Source organism: Toxorhynchites rutilus, unplaced genomic scaffold (assembly GCF_029784135.1).
Source record: "Toxorhynchites rutilus septentrionalis strain SRP unplaced genomic scaffold, ASM2978413v1 HiC_scaffold_298, whole genome shotgun sequence".
NCBI classification, from domain to species: Eukaryota; Metazoa; Arthropoda; class Insecta; order Diptera; family Culicidae; genus Toxorhynchites; species Toxorhynchites rutilus.
Window position 1 is genome coordinate 1 of NW_026599870.1, and position 18,421 is coordinate 18,421.

General features: G+C 38.1%; 1 protein-coding gene across 1 annotated transcript; it reads right to left on the reverse strand.

Moving 5' to 3' along the window:
* Positions 1-94: 94 nt before the first annotated feature.
* Positions 95-18,413, reverse strand: LOC129781960 (SCY1-like protein 2; the record flags this gene model as incomplete). Its single annotated transcript, XM_055789461.1, has 4 exons — positions 18,306-18,413; positions 18,042-18,187; positions 317-447; positions 95-209 (listed from the first exon to the last, which is right to left on the reverse strand). Coding segments are annotated over exons 1-4 (420 nt in total), but the record flags the coding sequence as incomplete, so codon positions are not given.
* Positions 18,414-18,421: the final 8 nt, after the last annotated feature.

Consider the following 18,421-nt stretch of genomic DNA (forward strand, 5'->3'; position numbering starts at 1 on the left):
ATCGCAGTTCATTGAAGGAAAGATAAACATGTCGGTGAACAACACGATATGTTCTGCTTGCGCCCTGAGAATATCTCAGTTATTTTCCACTTACCCGTGGTATAAAGGGCAACACCTCCCTCAGTGTGCTTCGGTAAAAGTGGGCTTTCTGTGTGGGATCCTTCATGTTAATGACGTCTAAAAATTGCAGCGCCTGCACTGCTGGATCGCTATAAACAATTTATAAAAGAGCGGGTGAGTATGTGAAAATGTTAAAATAAGAATAAGCTCATGAAATGGGCGATAAATCATGTATACGCGCCTGAAGCTATCTTACCTGAAGTATTTGATGAGTGTTAGCAGCTGAGCTGTAGGACGCGCACCGGGTGATTTCCTCAATAGTCGCGTGCACGCTTCTTGTAGTGGAATAGGTATCCGAGGCAATATATTGTGGACAGCGTCATCAAGCTGAAAATTAGATTTATCTATCATTCGATAATAATGAATCACAGTTTTGGCTAGAATATAAAATTATTATTCACGGACATATTGCTGTTTAATGCTCTCCACAACATTTTATTTCTATTTTGAAATATTACGAGTAATGTATTGTATATCGACCTCAAAGAATGCACACTCAATTCTGAATACTATATGCCATTTCAAAGCATTCGCTGAAGCTTATTAGTGATATTTTCCAGGTAAGTCAAACAATTTTGTCAGGCATCAGAATTTGTGGGAACCGGAAAAAGGACCACACGCTAGCATATGTCAAAGTAGCAATCCGAATCAACAACAGGACGTAGGAAAAACGTGTGAAAGCAAACGATTCGAAACAGCTTTTATCACACCTTTGAATAAGATATCACAAATATAGCTCGCTCGTGGGGAGCACATCAAACCATAAGTCACACTAGAAAAGTAGCGCCCTAATGAAAGTAATCTCCAAAAGTCAACTGTGTTACATGAGCTAGCGGCACACGGTGTGTGGGTGAGAGTAGGTGAGCATTCTGATGCGTGTGGATAAAAAAGGACAAAAAAAGTTCGTTATATTTATATTCATGTTTTCCTCGGGGGATCCGTTTTCGCAGAACGGCTCCACCATCTATGTAGATCCGCGCTCGACAAAAACATATAAAAGTGTATTTACCTACCTTCATTAATGCCAACTTAATCAAATTTACTACCAGTGTACGTGGAAGACCGAGTTTCGACCGAAATGCCACATTGAGTGATAATTTGTTGACATAATGAATCACCAAAGTTAGACAGGCAGACCCCGGAACCGTAAAATGTTCATAATAAGGGATTTTTTTTTATTTGTATGCGGTATGTGCGAGTATATTGAGTTGTTATGTTGAATAAGGGAATTAACATCTCTTCCGAACATCATTGTATAAATGTGATAAACTTGTGTTAATTCCAACATTTCAATCTTTATATTAGCTGCAAGAAAACTTTTCCATGTCGACCAAAGGAGACGCAAATTTTATCATTCTTAATTGAGAAATTTTCCATCGGTAGAAACCGTTCAGCAGCTGTGCAGTGTTATATATTTTTTCAAGTAGTGTATTTCCAAAATATGTGACCTTTCAACAGAATAACTCGAAATCGAAAAATTGGGCTCGATTGATGTACAGATTGTGACTGAGACAGTTAGCGAAAATGGAAGTTGTAAATGATTATTTTTATGATAATGATGATGGTTCCACCCAGAGATGCCCACCTTCCTGATTTTTTAAGGTATCCCAGTAATTTTAACGCGTTCCCTGATTTCCTGACAAACATTCAATTCTGCCTGGTTTTTCTTAAACGATCCTGATTTCTCATGGTTTTTGTATTTTTTACTTTATTAGTATGGAATCCATAATAATATCAAAATCACAAGAATGTCATATTCTGTGTCTAGTGGGATGGAAAGGAATTCTGTATAATAAACTCCTATCAGGAAAACAGTCGAAAAATTTCCACAAATAATGCCCGAAATAACTTATAAAACTTCCCGAATTGGTTAAGGGGGTAGTGCAGCATGAACTCCATAAAAAGTATGTGATTTTCACTATTTTTCAATCGAGAAAATAATATTAATATTATACGCTTGGACCGTGTTGACAGATACGGAGGGGTGCTATTGGGGATCAATAAGTGCCACTCATTTTTTAGAATTGACCTTCCATTATTGGAAGGATCGAAGCTGTTGCTTGTCATGCAAACATCAGGGGCAAAGACATCTGTATTGTCAGCTTGTATTGGCCTCCTAAAGTTCAAGTTAGCCGAAAGCAACCTGCTGACATGTGCTCACTCCTTCCTGAGCCACGGTTGATCTTGGGAGACTCTCACTCTCACGGTCCCGCCTGGGGGGAACAGTACGACGACAACCGTTCATAGTTGATATATGACCTTTGTAACAGCTTCAATATAACACTTTTAAATACGGGGGAAACAACACGTGTACCTAAACCTCCTGCTAACCCAAGTGCTCTTGACCTCTCGCTTTGCTCGAATTCACTATCGTTAGATTGCAAGTGGAATGTAATCCAAGACCCCAACGGTAGTATTCATTTGCCAATCAAAATTTGCATCACCATTGGGTCGAATTATTTTTAATCTATAAACATGGCATATGACCTCACAAGACACATTTACTGGAAAAAATATACGGACGCGATTGCTCTAGCCATCACTTCCAGAGATGGTTTACCTCCATTGGAGGAGTATAACGTAATTTCTCGTTTGATCTTCGACAGCGCGGTTCGCTCTCAAACGAAACCCATCCCAGGTTCCACTATTCGTCGAAGGCATCCCAAACTATGGTGGGATAACCAATGTTTCAAGCTTTATCAGGATAAATCGAATGCATTCAAAGTTTTTCGGAAACGTGGAACCATTGAAAATTTTCAAACGTATTTAGCCCTTGAAAATCAATTTAAAAACTTTATCAAAGGGAAAAAACGTGCTTATTGGCGAAATTTCGTGGGAGGTTTGTCACGAGAAAAGTCAATGAAAAAAACATGGAAAGTGGCTCGAAACATGAGAAATCGCTGTTAAACGAATGAAAGCGAGGAATATTCACATCAATGGATTTTGAATTTTGCAAGGAAGGTTTGTCCCGATTCTGTTCCCGTACAAAAAATTGTTCGAGATATTTCACAAGATAGGTGCGATCTTGATTCCGAGTTTTCAATGGTGGAATTCTCTCTTGCTCTCCTTTCATGTAACAATTCTGCTCCGGGATCGGATAGAACTAAGTTCAACTTGCTGAAAAACCTCCCTGAAGTGACGAAACATCGCTTGTTGAATTTATTCAATCGGTTTCTGGAGCATAATATTGTTCCAGATGATTGGAGACAAGTACGAGTTATAGCTTTTCAAAAACCCGGAAAACCCGCGTCCGACTTCAATTCGTACCGCCCAATAGCAATGTCGTCTTGTATGTGGAAAATGTTGGAGAAAATTATCTAGTTTCGCCTTGATCGATGGGTTGAAACGAATGGCTTACTCACAGATACACAACATGGGTTCCGCAGGGGCAAGGGGACGAATGATTGTCTTGCGTTGCTTTCTTCAGAAATTCAAATGGCTTACGCCGAAAAAAAAACAAATGGCTTCAGTATTCTTGGACATAAAGGGGGCCTTTGATTCTGTTTCAATAGAGGTTTTGTCAGACAAATTACACTCTCGGGGTCTGCCGCCTCTATTGAATAATATGTTATATAACTTGCTTTGTGAGAAACATTTGAACTTTTCTCACGGAGATTCGGCAGTGAATCGGGTCTCTTACATGGGCATCCCTCAGGGCACATGTTTAAGCCCCCTTTTGTACAACTTCTATGTAAGCGACATTGACAATTGCCTTACACAAAATTGCAGCCTGAGACAATTTGCAGATGATGGAGTGGTGTCTGTCGTAGGATCAAACGAATCCGACCTGCAAGAACCCTTACAAGATACATTGAACAATTTTTCAACCTGGGCCATTGGGCTAGGGATCGAATTCACCACGGAGAAAAAATAGATGGTGGTTTTTTCTAGGAAGCATAGACCAGCAAACCAAAGCTTCAACTTTTGGGTAAACCGATCACTCATGTTATGTCATTCAAGTATCTTGGGGTCTGGTTCGACTCCAAATGTACTTAGGAGGCCCATATTAGGTATCTGAGTAAAGAATGTCGACAAAGAATAAACTTTCTCCGTACAATTAACGGCACCTGGTGGGGAGCCCATCCCGAAGATCTTATAATGTTGTATCGAACAACTATTCTCTCAATGATGGAGTCAGCCGCGTTTAGCATGGTTTAACGACGACAACAGCTTACGTCTCGACAACCCGATACTTTTGACTCCGGCGAGCGCAGCGCTGATTGACGGAATGGATTTCTTGAACATGAATCAAATTAATGCACAACTAAATCACCTGCGCCGTACATTGGATTTGGTTTTTTTAACCGAAGGAAGCCATGCTGAAGTATTGACCGCCGTTGATTCACTAGTGTCCGTAGATCCTCATCACCCTCCTTTGACCATTCGCTTCAACGCACCAGCTAAATCAGTGACTTCGCTTCCAGTGGGAAATGTAGAAGAAGGAAAATAAATTACCGCAAAATTGATTTTGACAGCCTTTCTGCCCATCTGTCCGGTTCTGATTGGAGTTGTATCTACGATTGTACGAACGTCCATGACATGGCATTCAAATTTTGCGACATCATTCGCAAATGGCTGATTGCGAACGTTCCTTTGAAACGGTGCCCAATTTCACCTCCTTGGAGTACGCCTCTCCTCCGGAGGGCGAAGCGTGTACGCAATCAATGGCAGCGACGTATGCGAACTCATCGATCCAACTTTACAAAAGTCAATTTCAAACATGCAAGCGATGACTACAGGCATCTAAATGCTGCACTCTACAAATCACATGTATTAAGGGTGCAGTTTGGTCTACGTCGTGATCCAAAATCCTTCTGGAGCTTTGTCAATAGCAAACGCAAAAACCCAATAGTTTCGTCCAATTTAGTGTATGAAGACAAGGAATCCAGTGATGAAGCCGAAGCGTGCAACTTCTTCGCGAGACATTTTGCTTCCGTCTTTCCACCCGAGCCATCTAGCGATTCCGATGCTGAACTGGCTGCGTCTAACATCGTTGCGGATGCAGTAGATTTGGATACGTTTGAAATATTACCTGCAATGATCATCCACGCCTCCAAGAAATTGAAGAATTCATTTTCTCCTGGACCGGATGGTATCCCTGCATCTGTCTTCTGTCGCTGCATAATTGCAGTTGCAGAGCCGCTTGCCTTCATTTTCAGACACTCGTTTGAAAGAGGAGTGTTTCCCATGTGCTGGAAAGAATCATATATGTTACCTGTACACAAAAGTGGGGATCGACGTAATGTGAAGAACTATCGTGGAATAACCAGCCTCCCCGCTGCATCGAAAATTTTTGAGATTATCGTCAGTGATCAAATTCTACATGCTACTAAGTCCCACATTTCGTCCGATCAGCACGGTTTCATTCCCGGTAGATCCGTAAGTACCAATCTGTTGGATTTCACCAGTACTTGTTTCGAAGCTTTAGAACAAAAGGCACAGGTAGACGTGATCTACACAGACCTAAAGGCAGCCTTTGATAAGATCGACCACAAAGTGCTACTGTGTAAACTATCACGGATGGGCGCATCGAACAGATTGGTGTCGTGGTTGTCGTCGTACCTTACTGATAGGAAGCTTCGTGTCAAGCATGGCTCTAGCGTATCATCATCGTTTGTGAGCGTATCTGGAAGCAATTTGGGACCTTTATTGTTCGTGTTATATTTCAATGACGCTGCATCTTCGTTAGGCTTCAAGAACAAACTTATGTATGCTGATGATTTGAAGATCTATGTCGTGGTACGTTGCATCGGGGATTGTCTACGTCTTCAAAGGCTACTCGATGAGTTTGTTCACTGGTGCCGCAAGAACAAACTTGTTATTAGCATCGGTAAATGCCATGTAATGACCTTCCATCGATCCAAGGACCCAATCATTTTTGACTATCACATCGTTGAAAATGTTCTTGAGAGAGTAGATGAAGTGGTAGATCTTGGCGTAGTGCTGGATCCTAAACTTTCCTTCCATTCTCATTATACCTGGACCATATCTAGGGCAAACCGACAACTTGGTTTTCTATTCAAGATTGCCAAAGATTTCAAGGACCCGCATTGCCTAAAAGCATTGTATTGCTCTCTTGTTCGCCCGATCCTGGGGAATGCATCTGCTGTTTGGGCTCCTAATGATGTCACGTGGAACCTAAGGATTGAACGAGTGCAAAAGAGGTTTGTACGGCTTGCGCTCAGAAATTTACCGTGGCGTGACCCATTGAACCTACCAGCATATGCTGACAGGTGTCGCTTGCTTGGACTTGAAACACTTGATCGGAGACGAAATATTCAACAAGCGACGTTTGTAGTTAAACTACTCAATGGCGATGTCGACTGCTCGTATCTCCTATCGCTTTTGGACTTTCGAGCCTCGGGTAGGATGCTGAGATACCGATCCCTAATGCAGCCGGGATTTCATCGTACTTTGTATGGATACAACCAACCTGTTTGTGCAATGATCCGCATGTTTTCGTCCGTTGAATCAGTTTTTGAATTTGGAATGTCCACGTCACAATTTGTTAATAGTATTAGAAGACTGCATGTATTTTAAAACGTGATAGATTATTCATTAAGACTATTTCTGTCAGATGAATCAATAATAATAAAGAATAATAATAAAGAATAAAGAATGGCAGTAAACTCGAGCGAATTCAGTATCTTTGTCTCCGTATTGCGTTGGGATGTATGCCCTTAACGCATACCATGAGTCTCGAGGTCATGGCAGGCGTACTCCCACTAAAAGATCGCTTCAATTTATTATTTCTTCGGTTCCTCATCCGGTGTAAGGTTTTGAATCCATTGGTGCACATTTGGTCCACAGGATTTGGAGTGTTCAACGAATTTTTTAGCACCTCCCACAGTCTTCAGAATCCTTTCTCAGTGTATATTGCTGAATTGGCAGCAATACACTGGGCGCTGGACAGCGTTGCCTCACGACCTGTTGAACACTATTACATTGTAACGGATAGTCTTAGCTCTGTCTAAGCTATCCGTTCAGAGAAGCCGGAAAAGCACTCGCCGTACTTCCTTGATAGAATACGACAAATTTTGAGTGCTTTATCCAGACGCTGTTATGTCATTACCTTTGTCTGGGTCCCCACATTGCTCCATTCCGGGTAATGAGAGGGCTGACTTATTAGCAAAGGTAGGTGCAATTGAAGGTGATATTTATCAGCGTCAAATCGCCTTCAATGAATTTTATTCTTTAGTCCGTAAAAATACAATGGTTAACTGGCAACGCAAGTGGAACGAAGATGAATTGGGCCGCTGGTGTCACTCGATTATCCCTAAGGTTAGCCTTAAACCATGGTTCAAAGGTCTGGACTTAAGTCGGGACTTCATTCGCACCTTCTCTCGGCTCATGTCCAATCACTGTTCGTTAGATGCGCTACTCTTTCGTTTTAATCTTGCCGACAGCAATATCTGTGTTTGTGGCCAAGGTTACCACGACATCGAACACGTTGTTTGGTCGTGCGAGTTGTATCTTGTCGCCAGATCGAATTTAGAAAACTCCCTTCGGGCTCGAGGAAAGCAACCCAATGTGCCGGTGAGAGATGTGTTGGCTCGGCTAGATCTTGATTATATGTCCCAAATATATGTTTTCCTTAAAGCCATCGATCTTCGAGTGTGATGTTCTTACATCCTTTACCCCTCCTTTTCGTCCTTCGCGAACTATCGGTTCCCTTCCTACTAACATTAGAATAAGTTAAATTGTGAATACATATTAGATGTAAGGATAGTTTTAAGAATTGAGTGTGAAGTGTGAGTGTGAATGAAAATGTGAGTATGAGTGTGAACATTGTTACAATCTCCTTACATCCCATCCTTTTCCTAATGAAAATGTGTCACCCATCTAAACTCGAGTCGACCGCGAGAAATCGGTCGACTCGAGTTTATCGGAGATTTTATTAACCATAGAATTAAGGAAACATGTTAATATATTCTAATTAAAAAATAGTTAAAAATAGTAATAGTTAAAAAATAGTTAAGAGTTTGGCTCCTTTAACCTAATTTAACTGAGCCTGTAAAAATAAATAAATCTGGTTACATAGTTTTATTAGGTATATATTAATTAACAAACAAAAGAAAAATTGGGTTTAATTGGACTGTCCCCTGAATAGCTGCAACCGGTTTGTTGAACCCTTGCAGCTAAAACCTTGTAAACTGGTGGGAGTTGTAGGGGTAGTGCGAGCAAATTGGTCATGTAGGGCAAAGTGGTCACCTGCTTGTTTGGTAGTATAACCATTAACTATTGAAACCGTATTGATAGCAGAGCTGCAATTTGTCACAGTCACTGCATATATTTGGGCTACTATGACGACCATTGCAACATTACCACCAAACGACGTGCAACAAAATATGAACCGACAAAACAAATTCCTCACTCTTTGATGCTAGATAGTTTGTCAGAGTGTTTTGACCATCAAAGCATGTTGCAAGTCAGCGCACTATGATCGTCAATACAATAAATACGTCACCTGATGTAATGGAAGTTTACACGTTTATTGTTCAAGCTTTGGTCAATTATATATTCCGTTGCCTAAATGGTTTGCAATCGCTAATACGTTATAGCGTGTTCGACATAGTATTTACTTCAGTAAATACAAGAAACAACAACCGGAATGAAAATCGAAGCTTTGCTCGATGAAAATATAATGCAATCTGCGACAATCATCAATTCATTATGGACAATTTTACCGCCTACTTGATCGGTCAAAGCGTATTGACAAAACTCAGTAACAGGCAAATTGTTGCATCGTACTCTGTCAGTCACCATTTGACCGAGAATTTTATCAGTAGGAAGTGACTAATGTACCTCGTCAGTTGCCAGTGACATTGATGAAAAAATGCAGCTCTGATTGATAGTCACCTTATGTTGGCAGAATTTAATGACTTTTGAGTCAGCCTGTACTTCAGTAGAGCTATCAAAATGTCAAAATATGAATAGAAACAAAAATTGCTCTCTCGATAGCCATTGGGCCGTAGCTCTGTGCGCATGGTATCTAAGAAATTTAATGTGAAATTTAGTATATTTAATGTGATATGTTGGACAAATCATCAGTTTGGACAGCAGTTCACCTATTCTAGGAGAGGTGAACAGATATTTTGTTCAATCTCAGCGATTAATTAGCATAGATATTTCTTACGTGTTTGGGGGCAAAGTGGTCATATGTGTTATTCACTTATAATGTTCTGTTTACTAAAGCTGATATACCTCGTCAAATTCTGCTTTTGAAGAGGTTTCTTTTGTGGCATTGCCTCTGGAAAAATGTGCCACTCCAATTAAACGAAGCCTTATTATGCGGAACGTTATGTGTTTCTTACTACATTTTTGTATGCATGAGAAAAATTAAATAGAGACTCTAGGAGAATAGGCCAAGCTTATTTCATACATGTACTTACTATATCAAGTATGATTTGAACAAATTTGGACGAAAAAACGCATAAATCTATTCCATTGCGAATGTGCGAATGACCACTTTGCCCCCACTAGGTGACCACTTTACCTCCAAGCAAAAAAAAGCTCGATTTTTCACCTTTTTTCTAATCATGAAAAATGTACTATTTTGAATTTTCATAGTAAAAGCCGAATGCTATCTTGAGCAACAATGAGTTGAACTATAATATTCTTCGAAAAACGGGAATTGAAGCGGGGTGTGGACGCTGGAAATGGGCATATTCCTTAGGGCGACCACTATGCCCCCACTTCCCCTACAAAGTTTTTCTTGTGGACCGATTTCAACCAATTTCTGTTTAACGTGATCTTGGATATATTTCCTGTCATCGTAGGTAGGATTTTTTTTTCGAAATTTTGAGTTTTGACGAAAAGGCAAAATGACAACGTTTTGGTCTCAAAAAATCGAGACAAAAACATTAACCGAAATTTTCTTAACCGAAATTTAGTGGAGAATATGAGAAAAAAATTCATCAAAACCGGATGAACCGTTCCGGAGGTAGATTTCCCACCAGTTTGAAAAACATGGTTTCGAGAAAAACGACTTTTGAATTTTGGATACATTTATTTCGTTTATTTTTAATCGTATCTTCAGTCTGCAGTCCTTGGACCATAGAACTGTCGTTCAACGTTTGAAAGGTGATCTTCCTATCGCTTTTTTGCTGCGAAATTGGACTTGCGGACTTCTCTAGCTGCCTTTAACATCCTCATAACTGTTTGTTCGATGATTTGCCGCCGAAATTGTTGCACTTCGGTCCAATTTCATGTTTAAGTTCATTCATGATCTCCAAAACGTCTTGTAGACAATCATTGATTATCTGTATTTGCTTTCTACCGCGATCTGAGTAGTCGATTTGCAATATTGCTGCATATTGGTTGAATGCATCAATATTGCTAATTCGTCGCACTGGTCGCAATAGAAAGTGAATCAAGTTGATCGAATCTTTGATCGACACATAGGACAGGACAGGCACATAGGACCAATTGAAAAATCAACCTAGATATGTGTCGCCTAGTTGCAAAACCAGCCAACTCCACAAGTTTGAGAAATGCGTTTTCCGGTTTTTTGACCATAGATACATTTTACCTTTTATTTGTAGTGAGAAACAGCACCAATATCGATCAATTCCCTATAAAACACGCGTTTGAAAATCATGATGTGCTGAGAAAACCGGTGGCATGATGCTACAGAAAAGAAATCGTCTTTCCTGTAAAAATTTTATTTTTGGAGTTGGCCGGTTTTGCAACTAGGCGACACATATATCCATCCATTATATAACCAGAGGGATATCCATTCCCGTAAGCAACTGATGTATGCTTTGCGCACAATCTTCACGCGCTCCTTAGGCAAAGTCTTAAGTCCACTAACTGGCTTGTAACTTAAGAAAGGAGAATTGGGCAAACCTGGGATAAAAACTACAGTGAAGTAAACATCCCAGAGAACATTTTAAGTCAGATTTTTTTTTATTTTTAAAGTTTCCATAGTGTACTACCCTCTTAATTTGATGAACGTCCTGTTCCATCAGGGCAACAGGACAAATTATTTTTGAGTCTAGCTGGGATGTGCTATCCAACTAGTTGAACTAACCGTATATTGTATCTTCAGAATATCACAGGCGAAGGTTCCTGCGAAATTCAAAAACCTCGAATCTATGGACAGCATAAAAATGTCTTCTTTTTTTTGTTTCATTTTTCGGGGAGATAGCATTTTTAAACTGCGTGAAAGCTTGTGAGACCTCGTGGAACAAAACTGAACATATAAAATTAAAGAAAATTTCGTGTATACTTATGAAAATAATGCTTTTCTTTCCCTTTTGTTTTCATTCTTCCTGATTTTTGAAAATAATAGGTGGCAACCCTGGTTTCACCTCATTCTCCTGTAAAGATTTGAGCAAGACTAGTTATGTTATTGATAGTTATTATTTTTACATTAACTAAACAGTAAGCAATTTAAATTGAGACGAAAACGGATTGGATGAAACTCGTAAATATAGATAACTAATCGAGAGAACAATTATCTGTACGTATTTATTCCATGGCATGTCGAAAGAATACACCACTCAGGAAGACCCTAGACCGATCGGGAATTGAACCCAATACCTAAATATGTCAGTATTTAGTCAAGAATTCACAATGGAATTCTCGCTTCACTAGATACCCGACAACGCTCTGCTAATGCAATCGTCTTCGAGACCGGACAGCTGAGCAAACCTAATTCCAGCCGATACTTCAGGTCCTACATTCAACATGAATCTGCCATGAGATGCCACAGCATCGAAAAATCTCGTTATAATTATCTGTTGAGAAGATGAATTTACGAGTATTCCGGTGGAGCTCCCCCTAGCTTCACTCCAATTTTAATGTGAAAATGATGTTATTTTATTCCCCGTAGAATGATGTTATTTTATTCAAACAAAAAAATCTTTTACTCGTGTTCAATCTCATGTTTTCCTATGTTTGTCAACGTGCACAGGCTCCAACTATTGAAGACTCCACCATTCTTTAACACGTTGATCCCTGATTTGTTATTTCTACACTCAAATTATTTTTTACCACATGTTTTGGCATCCCGATATATTACATTAAATGAGCCTAAAAATAACAAAAAAAAAAATGCGCTACTCCTCAATATTTATATATCATTTTTATAATATATATATATGTTATCGATATAAGATCAATCTGAGCGAGCGCAACAGGCAAAAAAGCACGTATTAAAGCATATCGCATAGTTTGCAAAATACACGGCCTAAATCGAATAATATATAGATTCTATATAATATGTTTTTTACATTTCCTTATATTGTAACTGTAGATCCCAGTGATAAACGTTTTTCTAACGAAAAACGCACCGTCAGTCCCAAGGGACCGACACGGGACTCAGCGCGTTATTTAAAAAAAATTAATTGAATATTCAACTAAAATGATATTAAAACAAACTAATCATCATCATCATAGTCTTAATCATCATAAATAAATAAATGATGAAGCCATGCGAATAGCGATCAGGAAGTTCAGTGGGGATAACTCACTCGAGAACAAACCGAAAGAAGGAACGAAAAAGGTTCTGCCAGCTTCGTTTGGATAATCCTATAAAGAAGGCGTTCGAGCAAAAGACGGAGATTTCAGTACGGGAGGTTTTCAAGAATGGTTGGCACGTCGAAATCAAACGTTCATCGCGCAAAAAGACGTTCAAATGTGAGAACATATAAGAACTAAAAGTAGCTATCACGAACCCGAAAACAAAAAACATCGATAATGCGAAAGCTGTACGATACGATGCTTGCTAGGAATTCGAAGTCTGCAAACATAGGGGAAGTGGAGGCATAGTGGTCATCATAAGGATTATGTCCATTTCCTGTGCCCACACACCGCTTCAATCCCCGTTTTTGGAAGAATATTGTAGTTCAACTCATTGTTGTTCAAGATAGCAAGAAACGATAAAAATTCAAAATAGTACATTTTTCGTTGTTAGAAAATAATATTGGAAAATCGAACTTTTTTTACCGGGATGTAAAGCGGTCACCTGGTGGGGGCAAAGTGGTCACTCGCATATATCATGCTAAATGGGATAGATATATGCGTTTTTTTTCTACAAATTTGTTTAAATCATTATTGAAATAGTATGGACATGTATAAAATAAGCGTGGCCTGTTCACCTAGAGTTGTAATTTAAATTTTCTCATACATAAAAAAACCTAGTAAGAAACACATACCGTTTCACAGAATGAGGCTTGGTTTATTTGGGGGGCATATTTTTCCTGGGTCAAAGCCACAAAAGAGACCCCTTTATAAGTCATTATCCACAACTGACCACTTTGCCCCCAATCATCAAAGTAATTTCTATGTGAGTTAATAGCTAAGTTTGAACAAAATACCTGTTTACCTATCCTAAGCTAAGATTGAACAAAATACCTGTTTACCTATCCTAGAAAATGTGAACAGTCGTCCAAACTAATGATTTGTCCAAGATAGAATAAACAAAATTTCACGAAAAATTTCTTAGATAGGATGCGCAAAGAACTACAGCCGAATGGCTCTCGAGAGCGCGATTTCTGTTTTTATTTATATACTAGATTCGGCAAACTTCGCCACGCCTAAAATTTATTTTTCGTTATCATATCCACATTTTTTTTACTAAGCGCACGTTAATGGGTCCAATCGCAGAAATGTTCATTGATTGATCTTCTAATATACCCTTTCAAATTATTTTTAACTATAAAATTTCAGTAATTCTTCCAAAACTCGACATTATAATATCAGATTATTTTCAGACACAATTCTCGTGCAAGATTTTTCATCCACTTGCAAATAACATGTTTCTCCGTTACATAGAATGTATGTTTGATACAGAAAATATGATAGAATGAAGACAGCCCTAAAACGGACAATTCCTTTCTCGAGTTTTCCTCTTATCAAAGCAGCAGCCTAAGAGAGGGGGGAGGAATATCTCACCACCTTAGAATCATTTATTGCACCCTAAAAACTCCACATGCCAAATTTGGTTCCATTTGCTTGATTAATGCTCGAGTAATGCAGAAATTTGTGTTTCCTTTGTATGGCAACCACCCCTTAGAGAGAGGAGTGGAGAGTCTAACCACCATAGAAATATTTATTGCACCCTAGAACCTCAATATGCCAAATTTAGTTTCATTTGTTGATTAATTCTCGAGTAATGTAGAAAGTTGTGTTTCATTTGTAACTCCTCCCCCTCTAAGGGGGGAGGGGTCTCAAACTATCACGAAAACCTTTCCCGGCTCCAAAAACCCCTACATACCTATTTTCATGTTGATCGGTTCAGTAGTTTCCGAGGAATCAGACAGACAGACAGAAATTCATTAGTATATATATATATATATATATATATATATATATATATATATATATATATATATATATATATATATACATATATATATATATATATATATATATATATATATATATATATATATATATATATATATATATATATATATATATATATATATATATATATATATATATATATATATATATATATATATATATATATATATATATATATATATATATATATATATATATATATATATATATATATATATATATATATATATATATATATATATATATATATATAAAAATTCGATATAACCGTGTACAGCAAGGAGTGTTTACAAAAACGACTTCTACCCATTATACGTAGCAACAAGGATCCTGCAACATTCCTTCCATACATCATATAGAATCACATTAAATTAAGGGTCGTCCTGATTTATTTTTCACAATCTACTCGCCTTCGTAATCAATTGGAAATGAGTTTTAGCTTCTCCGAGCAGTATCTCCGTCAACTTACTCAACAGTCATTCGGGCGTTTAGTTGCTATCTCACTCTACGACTCGACTATCTCATTTCATTCTTCCCTGTCAAATGGACTTCATTGCATATTGAAGTGACTCCCCCCCAAAATGAATTCATTTCTCGCATGTATCACGTATGTATGTATCGGTGTTTGAGTTCAACGTGGTTTGACGTATACTACAGGTGAGCTTTTGTATCGTACACGAAAATTACTCACATATATAAAATAGCGTGCAGTGCTGTGTTCAGAAACACTGACAAATTTGTAAATTTCTTTGATATAAACCCGTTTTTCTATATGTTTTTTTACGATTGAACTCGTATACAAAGTGAACTAAAATTTTGTTTTGAATTCCTTCCAAACTGCGCGCTATTTACAAATACTAATGCGATGACCTTTATAGCATACCGGATAACTATTTCAGTTCGTTGGTTAGAGTTCACGGTGGGCAAACAATGAAGCCGTCCATTAATGGTGTAACTACTTTTTTGCATCAGAAATCATGTTTTCGTTTCACTTTATATGGACGTAAAAAAGTATTGTGTACGCGGGTAACGTGATTCGTGTCAGGGAGAGTAGTAGTGTGGATTGAAGTCAGGTTGACTGAAGAGTCAGATTTGTCTTCATTAGTCACGTGAATGAGAATAGACTATTGACTAGAATAGGTCATCAGTCAACCTCGCTTTCAACGCTCGTCCATTCATTTTATAGTCAATTCAAATCATGTTGGCGGTGAATGCCGAAATATTCCTATTCGAAGCGAAAGTGAGAGGAGAGTCGATTTTCATTTTATATCTTCGAAGATTTCGGGCGCTGATGACTACTAAGAATTAGCGAAATTGCTGAGTGATTCGTAAATTGATTTCAATTGGGAATCCAATTGACGAATTTAAGTCAAGTTTTGACGTAGTTTGAAATAAAGTTAACGTAATAACTATTTGCTGCAAACGGATTTCAACGATTTGCATACCAATCGAATCGGAAATTTTCTACGATTTGTTTGGTATGTTATACATTACAATCCCATAGTCTGTATATGGCTTAAATTGATGAAAATTGGAAGAATTCCCATTTCCCCATGCATTTGTTCTTTCCATTTGTGTGCTTTCCCGAACAGAGCTGTCAATGACGGTCAACTTATGCAGACGCTAAAATAGAAACTATGAAGGGGAAAAGAGAATATTTGCGAAGTACACTCCACCCATGTATAGTAAGTAAGCTGTCAATAGCGTATAAGTATTGCATCTCCTCTGAGGAAAATTCCCAGAATATTTCTGTACCCGAAACGAAAAAGCTCGCTTATTCTGCTCGTTTTGTGTTTCATGGCGATGCACGAAATATGCCTCTCGTTAAATACTCAGTGCAATGCATGCATTGATATAAAGAAACAAATTGCGACATATTACCAATTAGTGTATTGTTCTCGCAAAGGCAATAAACAATCTTTGCCTCTCAAAATGATCCTGCAAAACCACGCAAGCCATTAAACCTTTTCAGGGTTCCCGCAACTTTTTACTAAAGAGTTATTTATGAAAAATTTCGACGCATTCGAAGTAATTGCATTTGAATTGAATTTTTTTCATTCTTCAAAATCTGTATTTATGTCTTCTTTGATACATCAAATGGAAGTCATGAACATATGCGTGAGTAGACCTTTTCAGACTTCTAAATCAGCAGCCGGTTAAATTCATTAATTACATTTTTTACATAACCAAAAAACATGCTCAATATAATGACATCCTGGACCAAAACAACAACAACAACAACCTTCAATCTAATAAAATTTCTATCGACGTTTAACCTTTTGAGCCAGGCTCTCGTCAAATCTTTGGGGAGTATAGAGTGAAATCATCCAATATCATCTTCAAGATCATTCCTATCATTCCTCCATTGATTCTGACAACTGATAAATGCCTATTATCGGCAAATCGGGAATAATTCATAATACGCATCTAATCACATTATGAGCTAACGCCTAATTGTAGACAAAAAGATTGCTCGTTGCGTTGTGGGGGAAAACGAGGCTAGTAAAATCGAAAAAAACATACCCATTTGAATTGTCAAATTGTTAACTTTTTTTACTATATTCATTGTTCATGTCTTGAGCAAAGAAAATGCTGAATAAATTTCCTGTCCAATGGTATATAACACAACATATGTCGCGATAACGATTTTGAGTAATATGCATTTGAAAACTCTTAATGAATCGTTACATTTTCGTAGAGTTACCCCCCTATATAAAAAATCAAAGACATAGTCCTATGTCAAAACAGATTGCGTAGTCCTACATCCTAAGCGGTCGTGTCTCGGATACAACACCTTGATTTTTTTTTATCCAGATGGTGCCGCGAGTAAAATGATGATTTGGTTTGAAGATCGTTTGAATCTTTTAGAAAAATCAGATTCTTTCTTTAAATTTCCCGGTTTCAAGTATACTTTCTACGCTGAAAAGATTAGAAAATCATCATTTTACATTGTTTCAGTCATAATATATGAAGAACGGTATAAGTGTTGTAATTTACATTTTCTACTAGGTGAACGATGGGTGGCATATGTTGCGATTCTAATTTCTGCAGATATTTCTTGTATTGGCCGAACGGAATACCAATAAACATAATATGACATCGATTGCATCGCCATTATCTGAGCAGCACGTCATTCATTATCAGATCTTATTACATCAGCTTATGGAAAATATCCGAAAAATAATACTCATAATCTATATGCATTATCAAATTTACAAATTTCGGAGATCATTAATGACTTTGATCCAATCGCGGTAAATGGCTGATGCGGCTTTGCGTAGATTCGTCAATAATGTCACAAATTACTAACGATTGTAAACTTGTTTTTATAAATTTGTGTATCTATTGAATTTGTGTCTGTTCGTTTAATAACCAGAAAAGTTTCACTGTTTAGTTTGTATTCAATTTTTTGTTTCCAAAAACTGTTACCACTTACATATTGATATAGGAACCATCATTTGTGAACAGTATTTTGTGTGAAGTATTCCATATCATGATGGTACAATAAAATAACACACAGCAAAATGCGTGCCGGTAAAAGCTAATTTCGCCAAAGTACACCCTGAAGAATTGAGCATGGAATGTGTAACACCGGGATGAATACTAACCGTTTCCATCTGCTTCAGATACGAAGGTGGCGAGTTTCCCGATTGTATCAGCGGCCTCCCTTGATTATAAATAGCACATATCACCATCCCGAGCGAGAACATATCGCTTAATATGCTGCAGTTCGAGTTGATTTGATTTTCAGGAGCTGGATCCGGTGACGTGAGGGAAGAGACAAACAACATAAAATCCATGATTAAGCATTGAATCGATGCATTGTTATTTAATGTGTACAGCAATGTGTTTGCGACATTGACGCAACTCACCCATGAAATCAAGGTTGGGTTGAACCATTTTAGAGGATCTCGTGGACCAGGGCTGACAGGGAACCGGGTCGGTTGCGTCAGTTTCATTTACTCGCTCAGTGAATTCGAATCCGGCT